The 14,946-nt window shown below is 45.0% G+C and overlaps 1 protein-coding gene across 5 annotated transcripts in view; it reads left to right on the forward strand.

The window, feature by feature from the left end:
- AK7 (adenylate kinase 7) overlaps positions 1-14,946 on the forward strand; it is a 63,353-nt gene that overhangs the window by 34,187 nt on the left and 14,220 nt on the right. For 4 of the 5 annotated variants that reach the window (XM_065906311.1, XM_065906313.1, XM_065906315.1 and 1 more), the window contains exons 7-12: positions 1,245-1,333; positions 3,222-3,312; positions 4,856-4,933; positions 6,409-6,558; positions 9,547-9,675; positions 10,896-11,028. In XM_065906311.1, coding sequence (XP_065762383.1) covers positions 1,245-1,333; positions 3,222-3,312; positions 4,856-4,933; positions 6,409-6,558; positions 9,547-9,675; positions 10,896-11,028 — 670 coding nt within the window. The remainder of the gene's footprint in view (positions 1-1,244; positions 1,334-3,221; positions 3,313-4,855; positions 4,934-6,408; positions 6,559-9,546; positions 9,676-10,895; positions 11,029-14,946) is intronic. The other variant, XM_065906314.1, reaches the window with a different exon arrangement.

The raw sequence follows: 14,946 nt of genomic DNA on the forward strand, positions 1-14,946 counted from the left end.
GGTTTTTTTTTAAGATGGCAAATTTCTAAATATTTATTTTTCTAATTTATTTATTTTTCATTAGAAAGAAAATCTTTCCCGGGGTTGGGCTGTTCAATCCCATGACTGGTGCCAGTGAAACTCCCTCTCCTTAGTTCTCCCTCTGCAGGTCCAGCATTTCAACTTGGATGTCTCACAAATCCAAACTGTATCTATGATTACTCCCAAATCTGCAGCTCTTCCCCAGGTCCCATATCAGAAAACTGCGCCACCTTGCACCCAGCTATACCAACCAAAGCCCAACTCTTCCCTCTTTCTCTTCCATCACAAGATCCCCAAGCCCCATAGAGACAACCTCCCCGGAATCTCCCTTTCTTCAACCCAACACTCCCAACCTCCCATCCACCGACTGGGCGAAACCCTCTCTCGTCCTCACCTGTCAAGGCGTAGGTCTCTCCACTGAAAGTCTTACTACCCGTCATCCCTTCACAAGAAAGTGAAAGTGGACGTGTTGGTCACTCAGTCCTGTCCGACTCTTTGCAACCCCCTGGACTGTAGCCCACCAGGCTCCTCTGTCCATGGGATTCTCCAGGCAAGAGTACTGGGGTGGGGTGCCGTTCCTTTCTCCAGGGGATCCTAAAGCAAATCCAGTCATTTCACTTCCCTGCTTAAAGCCCTTAAATGGTTTCTCCCAAGTCCAAAATATCCAGCGATCTGCTGCGGCCCCCACCCCTACCTCTTTCACTCAGGATAGTTAAACAGTACCCAGACTATCTATCTATTTACTGAAATGTTTAATGAAGGGAAAAGACAAGGATTTGGACTCTGTGACGATCATGGTTCAAATTCAGTGTAAAGGACTTATCAGAAGTCTAATTCCTGGAAGGTACTCTATCCACGAAGCATTTCATCTACAAACTGATGATGATAACCCCCAACCAGTGGGGGTACTTTGAAATTTTTCTCATAAAAATGAAAATTAAAGACACTGTGCATACTGCAGTATGTTCTCTCTCTGTAGACAACAGGCAGATGACTACTAAAGGCAGCCAGTGAAAAGTATTTCAGCCCTGAGGTTGCACTTTACTTCTCTTAATAGGATTGGATGAATTAAATCTCATCAGAACTGATTTATAAAACATCTTAAGGTGATTACTTCATCAGATAGATGTTTTTGGATGTCTCCGACTATGGCTGTCTTTGTGAGCTGTAATAGTCAGGCATATGGAACTGGGGGAAAATGCTTTTGCTTTTCTTTATTTTAGCTAGCTTGGTTGGGTGAAGTCCCTGCATTACCAGTGTTTGGAGATGGAACAAATGTCATTCCAGCCATTCACGTTCTTGATCTAGCAGGGTAAGTGTTCTCCCAGCCATGTGACTGCTCTGGAATTAACTGACTGACACGTTTGTTTCTTACCAAGTGCTAAGATCCTCACGTGTATTATTGTATTTCTTCTTCACAAAAACCCTAAGTAGAAGGTACTTTTATCAGCTCCACTTTGACATAGTGTCTGTCTGATGAAATAGTGATGAAATATTACTGAAATAGTGTCTGATGAAATAGTGTCTGTCATCTAAGAGTTCCCCACCAAGTTCAAGTTCAAGTTCACCCTAGGAGCAGAATTGCACATCTTCCAGTGTTTTTCAGAGTCACAGAGTATCCCCAGGTCCCCTTACCCTTCTTTGCACATGCTGACTTAGACGCTAGGTAAGGGATGGGGTTCCCTTTATTTGCAGTTCATCACTTCTGCATTTCGAGTTCCAAGAGCTTCATTCTGTTATCCCCTTGGCTTACCCCACAGGAGGAAGCAGCGCCTCTCTGAGAGTCTTTCTGGTGTCTTTTTCTTTCTCTCTCTCTCTCTCTTTTAAATTTGGCCATGTGGCTAGTGGGAACTCAGTTCCCTGACCAGGGATAGAACCCATGTCCCCTGCAGTGAACGCGTGGAGCCCTAACCACTGCACTGCTAGGAAATTCCTCCTTTCTGGTTTCTAGAACCCCTCCCTTTCTCTCCACTCGTAAATTAGTTCTGATCCCAGGCAGATTTTCAGATTTACTGGGGAACAATGAGACTTAAACTTCAGGACCCTTCCCCTGCGTGGGTCCCTTCCATAGCCCTAAACTTAATCTTTATTATTGTTCTCAAAGAAGGAGTCCCTAAGCTTCAGACTTTGCTCAAAACCTCAATCTGCTCCAGGCAACATTAACACTGAACACGGTGAGGCTGAGACAGACTCTTCTTTTCTGCAGAAACTGTACATTACCACGTTATCAGGCTTTAAAGAAAGCATCTTACACTATTAAATTAATTAAATTATTCCCATTACACAAGGACTCGGGGCCCTTTCGGTAGAATCTTTCCCCTGCTAATTTCTTGAAGATTGTCAAATATTTAACAAAGGAAGAAGCTAAAAGAGGAAATGTTGTGTGAAATTAATATAAAACAAATATGAAACAGAGATTGAGACAGGTGCATTTGTTTTATTTCCATTTGACTAGAAAGAGAGCTATGATAGAGGTAGAATCCACAGTCTTGTGACAATCTTCTATTCACTGATGTTTCTCTGGAATTGTTTTTCATACTGTATGCAAATTCCTGCTCTGCCTCTCAGTAGCTGTGTGAATTTGGGGAAGTTGCTTAACCTCTCTGGGTCTGATTTTCTCATTTGTGAGATGGGGATGATAATAGCTTACTTGATTGTTGTGAGAATTCAGTGGGGTAAAACCTGGGGTAGCCCACAGCACAGGGTTGATGGTGTTAAGGACTCAGAAATGTTGGCCATCATTCATTAATAATCCAGGGTGGGAAATCTAAGCCACTCCGTGCTATGTGACTTAAGGAGTCATAGCTTCTGTGAATTCATGTCTTACTTTGTGAAAGACCTCCCCCAAAGCTCTGTCATGAGACTTCAATGAGCTACTGGGTGAACGGACTTCATCGACGCAAGTCCTGACAGGGCTCAGCTACTCTTGTCAGCAGATGGATCTGGTTTCCAGTCCTGGCCCTTCTACCTTCCCAGTAACTCTTCAGCCCAAGAAATGTCACTTAACTCTTCACCAGCTTCCTCCTCTGTAGCTTGGGGACCATCATTCCAACCTTGACCTCGTTGGAAAATGAAGTGAGATAATCCACTAAATCATCAAAGCCCCTGGCCCAAGGGGGTAGCAATCGGTGAATCCTGTTTACATAAATGAGCATCTCCTGTGTTTATTTCCTCTGGGGATGATGTTCCCTGGGGTACAGGGTGATCCAGAACATCATAGACCACGTGCCGAAGCTCCATTACCTGGTGGCTGTGGACGAGTCAGTTCACACCCTGGAAGACTTTGTCAAGGTACAGCCGTGTCATCCCGGCTTGGATGGCATCTCTTAAATCCTTTTACCCAAGCCCCTCAAGGCGGAATCAGGGGTGCTTACACGACTGGGTGCGGAGTGGGGGTGGGGCCTAAAATAGAACATCCTTCAACCCAAGCTTGGGCTTCCCTGGTGGCTCAGTGGTAAAGAATCCGCCTGCCAATGCAGGAGACTCGGGTTCGATCCCTGCATCCGGAAGAGCCCCTGGAGAAGGAAATGGCAACCCATTCCAGTGTTCTTGCCTGGGAAATCCCATGGACAGAGGAGCCTGGCAGGCTACAGTCCACGGGATCTGTATAACAACAACAAAACCGAAGCTTGCTATTTGTATCTGCAGTATATGTATGCTGGGAAGTTACAACCACAATAGTCTCTCTCCAGTATCTGCACAGAAAAGAGCAGAAAAGACCACTGTTCAGATACAAGTCACACACCAGAGTGCTAGAATCTGCCTGTGACCTGTGCCCCAGAGTACTGACCGTGGTCAAGTTCTCCAAACCTACTGGCAGCATGCAGGACCTCTGGATCTTTGAAGGTCTCCTCTCCTGTCCAGGCTGCTCTGGCTAAAGGTCACCTTGTGGCCCAGCTGGCTCAGCCAGTGCGGCCTTCCCTTGCCCCTCCCCAGGCCACCCCCTACTCATCTTTTTTTGGGAGGAGGGTCCCACACAGAGCACCATGTGGGATCTTAGTTCCCCGACCAGAGACTGAGGCTGGGCCCTCTGCGATCAGAGTGTGGAATCCTAACCCCTGAACTGCCAGGGAACTGACCCCTCCTCATCTTTACGGTTCAGCTCAGGGGTTCCGTGGTGGTCCAGTGGCTAGGACTCGAGCTCCCGCCGCAGGAGGTGCAGGTTCGATCCCTGATGGTGGAAGTACTTCCTGCCAAGCGCATGTGTGCTCAGTCGCTTAGTCATGTCCAGCTCTGTGCGACCCCATGGACTGCAGCCCTCCAGGCTCCTCTGTCCACGGGGTCCTCCAGGGAAGAACACTGGAGTGGGCTGCCATTTCCTGCTCCAGGGGATCTTCCCGACCCAGGGATCAAACCCACGTCTCCTGCGTCACCTGCATTGGCAGGTGGGTTCTTTACCACTGAGCCTCCTGGGAAGCCCACCGCATGCTGAAAGGTGAGGCCAAAATAAGTAAATAAAGATTCACCTTGGACATCTTCCTCTGCACCCTCCCTACCTCCATCCCACCTCCCCTGCAGCCCCGCCACCGCTTTTCCACATACCTAACATCAGACATCACACACCAGCATCTAAGTACCCGTCTGTCTCTCCCTTTTCAGATTGGGAGCTCCCTGAGGGCAGGGATCGGGCTTTTTCATCTCTGTGTCCATCATCTGCCTGCAGTGATGATCCTTTGTTCTGTGTGGAACAAATAAACAGTGCATGTCCTCAGGGCTCTCCCCCATTGCTTTGCAGATTTTTTTTTGTATTCAGTTATGTTTATATTTATTTGAGAAATTTTGTATCAAAATCTTACAGGTCAACCAAAATAATACTTCTGTTTTTCTCTAACAGTGCATCAGTAAAAGTACTGGCCCTGGGAAAATCCAGAAAATACCCAAGGAAAATGCTTTCCTAACCAAGGACTTAACAGTTAGTATATGAGAGTTTTTTGTTTTTTGTTTTTTTTCCTACTCTTTTCCTAAAGGTATTGCTTCTTGAGGGATCTGGAGTCAGAAGATCTGACTTGCACTTTCATTTCAGCTCCTAAGGCACAGTGGACATTCTAACCTATCTTCTTCACTTCTGTGAGCCTGTTTTGTTGGGTCTTGTTTTTCCTTTTTTTTTTCCTTTCCTCTGAAAATCCTTCAGAGATCATGGTCAGAAAATAAATTTGAAAGCTGTCTAATGTGTAAAATGCTATACAAACATTGGATGCTGTTCTCTTTGGCGTCATTGTAAAATTCAAAGAGGAGGCTGAACTTCTGATTTCATCACCACAACAAGAAAGTACAGTTTTAGCCATGCAGTGCATTCCTCCAGCTTGTTTTAGAATATAATCTTTTTTTTTTTTTTTTAATAAATAAAGTCTAGCAAAACCGTTCACTGGGACATGTTTCTAAAAGGACTGTATCTTTGCTTGCTTCTGGGAAGCAGAACTGGGTGGGTGGTGATTGGGGCCAAAGGGGGTACTTCTCCCCTCTACTTTTTTTAAGTGTTGAGTATAGTTGATTTCCACTGTGGTGTTCATTTCAGGTGTATAGCAAAGTGATTCAGTATATAGACATATATCTGTTTTCTTCAGATTCTTTTCCCCTGTAGGTTATTACAAAATATTGAGTCAAGCTCTCTGCATGATACAGTAGGTCCTTGTTGGTTATCTACTTTATGTATAGTAGGATGTATATGTTTCCCCTGTACTTTTTATTCTTTTGGATTTTGAACCATGAGATTGCACTACTCACAAAATAGGTAGAATTTAAAAAAAAAACAAACTTTTTTTTTGAAAGAAGGAAGAAATCTTTCACTCAGAATTCTAGTATCTCTTTTTTTGGGGGGGGGGGGCACATTACATGGCCAAACCCATGCCTCCTGCAGGAGAACCACAGGGCCTTAACCACTGGACCACCAAGGAAGCCTCCCTACTCTTTGCGTAACTGTACAAGGCAGGACACCGCCCATCACAGGAGAGCCAGTGTGGGGAGAATTTGGGGTCCCAGGGCCTCCCAGCAGGCGCTCTGTCAAAACCTGTCATCCAGTTGCTAAGTCGTGTCCAGTTTCGGTGACCCCATGGACTGCAGCACGCCAGGCTTCTCTGTCCTTCACTGTCTTCCAGAGTTTGCTCAACTTCATGTCCACTGAGTCAGCGATGCTATCTAACCATCTCATCCTCTGCCATCCTCTTCTCCTTTTGCCTTCAATCTTTCCCAACATCAGGGTCTTTCCCAGTGAGTCAGCTCTTCCCATCAGGTGGCCAAAGTATCAAAACTTAGAGCTGTCTTCTTTGACATTCATGTTTAGTGAATGTGTCCATATTTTTCTTCAATAACTCTGGCGATTTGGGTTTGTTATAACTATCACATGGTGGAAGGAGAGAGACAAATCTTTGACGTCCTTTTCTCCCTTAGCAAGAGAATATTGACCACTTACTGGTCAACTTGAGGATGGAAGCACTCTTTGTGAAGGAGAATTTTAACATTCGATGGTTCGCCCAAGCAGGATTCGTGGAAAACATCAACAGCATCCTCAAAGAGTACAAGCAAAGCAGAAGATTACTGGTAACTATAACCACTTCCTGTTTAAGCTTCTGATTAAAGCAACGTACATGAGGCTTTTGGTGTAATTACACCAATGGAAGTACTTTTCTTTCACATGTCTGAATTCCTAAATTCAAGTTCTTTTTCAAATCTAATCCGTTGTCCAGGTCTAACAGTCTACATCTATATTCTATGGAAACTTGCCAATCGAATATCAAAAATTTTTAAGTTGACACACATGACCATTATGCTTGACACCAACTAAGCATGATAGTAAGCCCCAGACTGAGTGTCACAGAGCTGTCTCTTTAAGGGAAAATGTCAGGTACCTTACTGGTCCATGTCTCACCTGGTATCCATCTGGGTAGGTAGGAGGTGGGGAAGTCTGATTATTACTTTGATTTTTTCTGATTGGCCAGGGGATTTGCTGGTCATTTTATTTAAAAAAAAAAAAGATTCTGTTGTTGTTGTGGGTCATCTTTAAAGTATTTACTGAATTTGCTACAATATTGCTTCTGTTTTACATTTTGGTTTTTTGGCCACAAAGCATGTGGGATCTCAGGTCCCCAACCAAGGATCGAACCTGAGCCTCCTGCATTGGCAGGCGAAATCTTAACCACTGAATCAGCAGAGAAGTCCCTGCTGATTGTTTTAGCAATCACAACTTTCCATAGATATTCTTAACTCCATAATACAGATGAGGAAACCAAAGTTCAGAGAGATGGAGCAGTTTCTTCAAGGTCACACAGCTGGGCAGGGATTCAAACTAGCTAAGATGCCAGCTTAGCTTGAATGGCCAAACTGTGGAGCCTCCACAGCTCCATCTCTGAAGTCAGGTAAACGCGACACTTGCCCAGATCTTTGGATTTCTCCCAGGGAGGCCTTCCAAAGATGAGAGTGAATATGACAGGAGAAAGCAGTTTGAAAATTACAGTCTATGAGTAACAGGTGCCCTCATAGTTGAATTGCCATTTTGCACGGAAATACTGAACAAAGGCCAACAGAGTTGCCTTTGTAGCCTAAAAACCATACTCTCCTGCAAAGGATGCCTTGCTGAGAATCAGTAAAAGATGTACCACTTTGCAAAAGAAACGATGATGCTTTTAAGCATCTGAGACACCCAGGATGGCTGTCCTTGGAGACTGTCCTGAAGCACCGAGCAACTCAAGAGGTTAGACTAGTGTTATCATCTGTGGGTCAAGTTAGAACAACACCAAGTCAGAGTGGAGATAGGACAAGACACCTTAAAGAGACCATGTGGTTGACAGAATATGATAGAAGTAGTAAGCATACCTAAAAATTAAACTGAGTCTGTCCATCCCTGGGGCGTTGCTCAGCATGGCAGCATAGAACAGCAAACATGCCCGAGGGCAATATAGGCAATCCTATGCTGGTAGCATCAAGCCAAGGGCCCCCACAATACCTGCTCCTTTAACAAAGCAAAGTCATCCCTGTGCAGAGCCAGGGGCATTCAGCTACCTTGATCTAATGCCACTCAACAGGCCATTCATCTGACTCTCCTCGCTCTGATCAAAGCTCATCACACTATTTTCTATACGTGTCTGCCGTGAGGGCAATATACCAAACACGTGCCCTTGGAGTGTTCTGAGCCCAGTGGCAACCCTGCTTGCCATTATAAATGAGTAAGCTACCAGTTCCTGTTTTGTACCCTGATGAGGTGGCTTCCCTGATGACTCAGCGGGTAAAGAATCCACCTTCAGTGCAGGGTACACAGGAGACATGGGCTCGATTCCTGGGTTGGGAAGATCCCCTGGAGGAGGAAGTGGTGACCCACTCCAGTATTCTTGCCTAAAAAAGTCCCACGGACAGAGGAGCCTGGCAGGCTCCAGTCCGTAGAGTCACAGAGAGTCAGACGCCAAGTTAGCATGCGGCACACAAGGTGAGCATACCTACCCCAGGAGACAGACCCACTCTTGGTGTGTGGGTGACACTCGGCACGTGGCCCTGCCTGGGGGACCACCGGCCCTCACGTCTTGGTGAAGGCATCGTGTGCACGTCGGAGCCCAGCTCTGCATCAAGGCTCAGCCCCAGTGTTGCTCTGCTGACTCCTTCCCGCTCCACGCCCATCACCCTGGTCATCGCCAGCATCCTGAGAGCCTGCCCCGAGCGGTGGCGATCATTCCCGTCCACCACACCTTACCCAGCGCCCCCGCAGGGGTCTGCTCACTCCCCTCACAGCCTGACAAACAGTAATAGCAATAGTAGTAGCAGCACTAATAATGATAGTAGTAATCATGATAATCCACTCCCTGTATGAAATTATGTAAGCTTTAAGCACATAGACACTCTGCCCATGGAAATTTCTTTTCTTTGGCGTGGTTTTTTTTTTTTTTTTTAATTTAAAATTTTGAAAATTTGCCTTGCAAAATACCAAGCTTCAGTTGCACAACCATTTGGACCATTTCAAAAGAAATGACTTATTTGTCACCGGTATTTTTATTTCTGTTAGAAATAAACATTTGCTCACCAGTTATGAATGTGGTGAGCTTCTTTAGCATTCAAGCAAGTTTTTCAGCAGAGGAAATTGTTTTTTTAATGGGTGTATTTTTAAAAAACTAGAATAAATTAACTGGTTTAAAAAGGAAAAGATAATTCAAGACCAAGTTTAATCCAGAAACAATGTTCAGGAGGCAATAAATTAAGCACCTTCCAAGAGTAGACTAGAAACTCTTCTCTCTCTTTGCTGTCTTTACAGGGTAACACTGCAAAGTGAAATTGTAGTGTGTGATGCTCAAGTACTTGGCTTTTTTTAAAAGCACTTTTAGGGTGCTCCTGAACAGTTTGCTGTGTCTTGTCCCCCATGCCCAGCTCAGGACACATAGCAGATGCTCATTAAACACCAAGAGAAAGTGACTCTGGGCTCTTAACGAAGGGGTGAACCAGGCTGCGGAATCCTGAGACTTCAAAGGGCTGATCCTGGAAATAAAGAGCACCGCTTAGCAGCAGATCATTCAGAGACCCTGTGTGATCCCTTTTCTCCTCTTTTAGCCGATCAAGATTTGCATTCTTGGCCCTCCAGCTGTGGGAAAATCCAGCATTGCCGAAGTTTTAGCCAAATACTATAAACTGCACCACATTAAATTGAAGGATGTCATCTCTGAAGCCATAGCGAAACTGGTAACAATTTTAGCAACTTTATTGGGAATTTCAATAGTTTAAAAATCCCTTTTCTTAGTCTTATAACTAAGAAGTCACTGATCTTCCATGGCATCCTTCAAAGAGATTTGTTATTTTACCTGGAGTTTGTTATTAGCCCCTATTATGAAAATACAGAATCCCAATGGGTTTTCCTTCATAAGATGGAAGCATCTTTCATGGGTGGCCCTTAAACTTTTGTCTGTCTCTAGTTGTTGCTCAAAATATATCTTGTTTTCTCTCTGTTGACTGGCGGTATTGTTATTCTTCCTAAAATTGTGTAGTTGTACAATTTTAAAATTGTATAGTATAGTTGATTTACAATAGTGTATCACTTACACATGAACAATAGTGATTTACAATTTTTAAAGATTATACTCCATTTACAGTTATTATAAAGCATCGGCTATACTCCCAGTGTTGTGCAGTATATCTTTGTATCTTATTTTAGAAATAATAGTTTGTACCTCTTAATTTTCTACCCTTACACAGTCCCTCCCCATTTCCCTCTCCACATTGGTAACCACTAGTTTGTTCTCTGTATCTGTGAGTCTGTTTCTTTTTTGTTATATTTATTAGTTTGCTGTATTTTTTAGATTCAACATATAAGTGATATCATACAGTATTCGTTCTTCTCTGTCTGATTTATTTCACTTAGAATAATGCTCTCCAAGTCCATCCATTTATTGCAAGAGGCAAATTTTCATTATTTTTCATGGCTGAGTAGTATTCCGCCATGTGATATAAATATATATCACATCTTCTTTATCCATTTATCTGTTGATAGACCTTAGGTTGCTTGGTCTTGGCAATCATAAATAATGCTGCTATGATTGAGATGCATGCATCTTTTCAAATTAATGTTTTTGTGTTTTTCAGATATATGTTCTTGTTCAGTCACTAAGTCATGTCTGACTCAACGATGCTTTCTAGGTGGTGTCTGTGGGTAGAGAGAGTATTGATTCTTAAGTTGTTCTGGCATTAGCACAGAAATAGATTGCTGTTCTAAAAGAGAGTAAAAAACCCCACAAGACTCTCATCCGTCTTCATAGATAAAAGCATCCTGACCACTTTTGTATGCCTGTCCTTCAGTACCTCCCCTGTTTGGGTACCAGCCTTTTCCAGGATCATTGGCCAGAAGATTTATGAGCAGCCAATCAATGCAGGGCATCATCTGATTTGAATATCTTTGTGATATGTAGGAGGCAATCATTACACCTAAGGATGTAATGGAAGGAGGAGAAGAAGAAGGTGAAGAGGAGGAAGAGGAGGATAATGTGGAAGATGCCCAGGAGCTCTTGGAGGGCATCAAGGAAAGCATGGACCAGAACGCAGGTAACCATTCTGTGATATTCTTGTAACAGCTGGTTTTTTCCCTTGCTATAAAAACTACTTCGCGTTGTTGTTCAGTTGCTAAGTTATGTTTGACTCTTTTCAACCTCGTGGACTGCAGCACTTTAGGCTTCTCTGTCCTCTACTATCTGCTGGAGTTTTTTCAAATTCATGTCCATTGAGTTGGTGATGCTATCACTGTCTCATACTCTGTTGCCCCCTTCTCCTGCCTTCAATCTTTCCCAGCATCAGTATTTTCCAGTAAATCAGCTCTTTGCATCAGGTGGCCAAAGTATTGGAGCTTCAGCTTCAGCATCAGTCCCTTCAATGAATATTCAGAGTTGATTTAAGATTAAAAAAAAAAATGATGGGAAAGAACTACCTAAGTTTTAAAAAACTGTGTGTAGTCATAAGTATTTGTAAAGCATCAAACACTGTAATTAAACAGCAAAGGACATATCAGGAAAAAATATTTGCTACCAAATATGACAAAGAGTTAATAGTTAATAAAATGCTCAGTCAAAGTAATAAGAAAACCATTAAGTCCTGAATAGGAAAACATAGATGAAAAACTTGGGCCAATGAGTCACTCATTCAGGAAGAAATAAAAATAAATAGAAAAATTTTCTCACTCACATGATAATTTTAACGAGTTTGTTGAACACATGGATTGCAGTAAAGTGTCCCTTTAAACTTTAACTCTGTACTCATTCTTTCCTTACCCTGGGATGGAATTTCAGACTGGTCTCACTGCAGCTCTTATATAATAAGTAAATGGCTTCTCTGTTTATTCATACTTTAAGAAGGCCATTCCAGCCAAATAATCATAAATGAGGTTTTGAAATGAGATGTCTTTAAGGGAGCTTGCCACCCAGGCATGAAAGCATCAGCAGCAGTTAGAAAAGCAATTATTTCATTTTCATATAATTGAGATCCTCCATCAAAGGGTAATACTAGGGTTGGCTATGAAAGTGAAAGTCACTCTGTCGTGTCTGACCCTTTACGACACCATGGACTGGATTCTCCAGGCCAGAATACTGGAGTGGGTAGCCTTTCCCTTCTCCAGGGGATCTTCCCGACCCAGGAATTGAACCAGGGTCTCCTGCATTGCAGCCATATTCTATACCAGCTGTACAGTACAGAAGAGTTGGCTAAAGGTCATTCCAAAGTGTAAGCAAGTGTAGACTTGTATCCAGTGGAGAGTTCCTCCCCTCCTATCCTATCAAGGACCTTTGGTTTCTTTCCTCTTACTCACTCCTTCTGCCTTGCTGGTGGCAGTTTCTGATCCTCCAAGGTTGGACTGGGGCGTGGGGGATTAGGGAATGAGGTGGTGGTTCTTATTTAGTCGGTAAGTCTTGTTTGACTCTTGCAACCCCATGGACTGCAGCCAGTCAGCCTCCTCTGTCCATGGGATTTCCTAGGCAAGAATAATGAAGTGGTTGCCATTTCCTCCTCCAGGGGATCTTCCTGACCCAGGGATTGAACCTGGGTCTCCTGCAGTGCAGGTAGATTCTTTACTGTCTGAGCCACGGGGAAACCAGGGAAGGAAGACAAAGGCATAAACGGGCTTTCCCCCTGAGGACCAGCCACCGCCTTCCCCTGGGGCACCGCTCTGGGCCATCCTCCGCGTCTCTGGTCTTCTGACACCCCACTTCCTGTCCCTCCAGATGCTCTTCTTACTAGCTATTTATCTTCAGGACTCCTCACCCTCCTCCCAACTCTGGTTTACCCCTCCACCTCCTCCTCGCCTGCCCCCAGGCCACTCCAGTGTAGTTTACAGGGCGGAGAATGTCTGCATACACTGAGGGTTTGTTTAAACCAGCTAGTTTTATGAATATGGGTTTTTGCTTTGATGTGGGCAAGGTGGGAAGGAAATGGAAGTTAGAATCCCAGAGAGATTTCCCAGAGGTAAAGGAAATAGCCCTGAATAGTCGTTGGAAAGACTGGTGCTGAAGCTGAAGCTCCAACGCTCTGGCCACCTGATGTGAAGAGCCGACCTCTTGGAAAAGACCCTGATGCTGGGAAAGATTGAGGGCAGGAGGAGAAGGGGACAACAGAGGATGAGCTGGTTGGATGGCATCACCTGCTCGATGGACATGAGTTTGAGCAAACTCTGGGAGACAGTGAAAGGCTGGTGTGCCACTGTTCATGGGGTCCCAACGAGTTGGACCCAACTTAGCGACTGAACACTGAGCATTCATTTAAATCAGCTGGTTATCTGAGTCTGAATTTTTGCCCCGGTGTGGGCTGGGTGTGGAGGAAATGGAATTTAAAATCGCAGAGGTGAAGGTACACAGAAAACCCAGGTCAACACTTGAAGATATGACGCTGCCCTTGCCCCGCCTGTTCCCCTCATAGCCCAGTTGGTTAAGAAACTGCCTGCAATGCAGGAGACCCTGGTTCGATTCCTGGGTCGGGAAGATCCTCTGAAGAAAGGAGAGGCTACCCACTCTAGTATTCTTTGGCTTCCCTTGTGGCTCAGCTGGTAAAGAATCTGCCTGCAAGTGGGAGACCTGGATTCGATCCCTGGGTTGGGAAGATCCCCTGGAGAAGGGAATGGCTACCTACTCCAGTATTCTGGCCTGGAGAATTCCATGGACTGAACAGTCCATGGGGTCGAAAAGAGTCAGACACAGCTGAGGGACTTTCACTTTCATTTTCTTTGCCTCGCCTGAGACAGTGGGGAATCCTTATCTTGGGTTCAGAGTCTTGCAGTGTCCCGGCTCTTACCATTTAGGGGAGGAGAAGAAAGCAAAACAAGACGTTCCATTGTGAGGACACCTGTGGAGGAAGTCTGGCAAGGCCACCTGGAAGGGTGGGGCCTGGGGCTTGTAGGAATCCACAGGGGGCCGTGGTCGTGTGTGCATAGGCTGTAAGCCTGGGGTGTAAGGCCAGAACCAGACAGACATGGACAGTGTTTATTGACAGGATCATATAGTTGGTCTTTGCAAGGACCCGAAAGTCTTATCCAATAACTTTGTGTAAACAGGGTGACATGAAGTACTGACTGGGCTCTTTTCATGTCCAGGTGGGGGTGACCACACAGAACGAGAATTACGGTCGAGAGCAGTCACTGCATCACCAAAGTTCAGGAAGGGCCTGTCCTTGGCAGGAGATTCTGTTCTTCCCACTGATGGTGTTGTTGCCATTCAGCCGCTAAGTCACGTCTGACTCTGCGACCCTGGACTGCAGCACACCAGGCTCCTCTGTCCTCTACGATCTCCTAGCGTTTGCTCACATGCATGTCCATTGAGTCAGTGATGCTATCTAGCCGTCCCATCCTCTGCCGCCCCCTTCTCCTTTTGCCTTCAAGCTTTCCCAAACTGGGTCAGTAGTCGGGGGCTCCAGTTGGTGCTAGTGGTAAAGAATCTGCCTGCCAATGCCGGAGACGTAAGAGACCCGGGTTCAATCCCTGGGTCAGGAAGATCCCCTGGAGAAGGGTATGGCAACCTACTCCAGTATTCTTGCCTGGAGAATCTCATGGACAGTGGAGCCTGGTGGGCTACATCCAAAGGGATGCAAAGAGTCGAACTGAAGCGACTTAGCATGCACCGGGTGGGAGGCAAACCTCCCTGCTGTCACAGGCCCACCCACCCGCTCACTTCCGACAAGATGGCAAAACTGCAGTCACTCCCACTTAACTCTGGGAAAGTGCTTTTTCTTCAAGTTTGTCCAAAACTCCTTCCTATTCACATTTACCTGAAACTAGAACACAGACCCAGGTTATGTTTAAACAAAAGAAGACCTGTGAACCCACGGTGTAAACCTCTGTGGAAATTTCATAGCACAAAGAGGCAGAAGTCCTCACCTGACCCAATGTGTGGTCATGTGATTCTAAGAATTCCATCAAAACAGAACTCACAGTCCTGCAGAGAGGCAGCTCCGAATTCTTATCGATTCATCATTCCACTCCTGTTGGTC

The sequence above is a fragment of the Muntiacus reevesi genome, chromosome 15, assembly GCF_963930625.1.
Source record: "Muntiacus reevesi chromosome 15, mMunRee1.1, whole genome shotgun sequence".
NCBI classification, from domain to species: domain Eukaryota; kingdom Metazoa; phylum Chordata; class Mammalia; order Artiodactyla; family Cervidae; genus Muntiacus; species Muntiacus reevesi.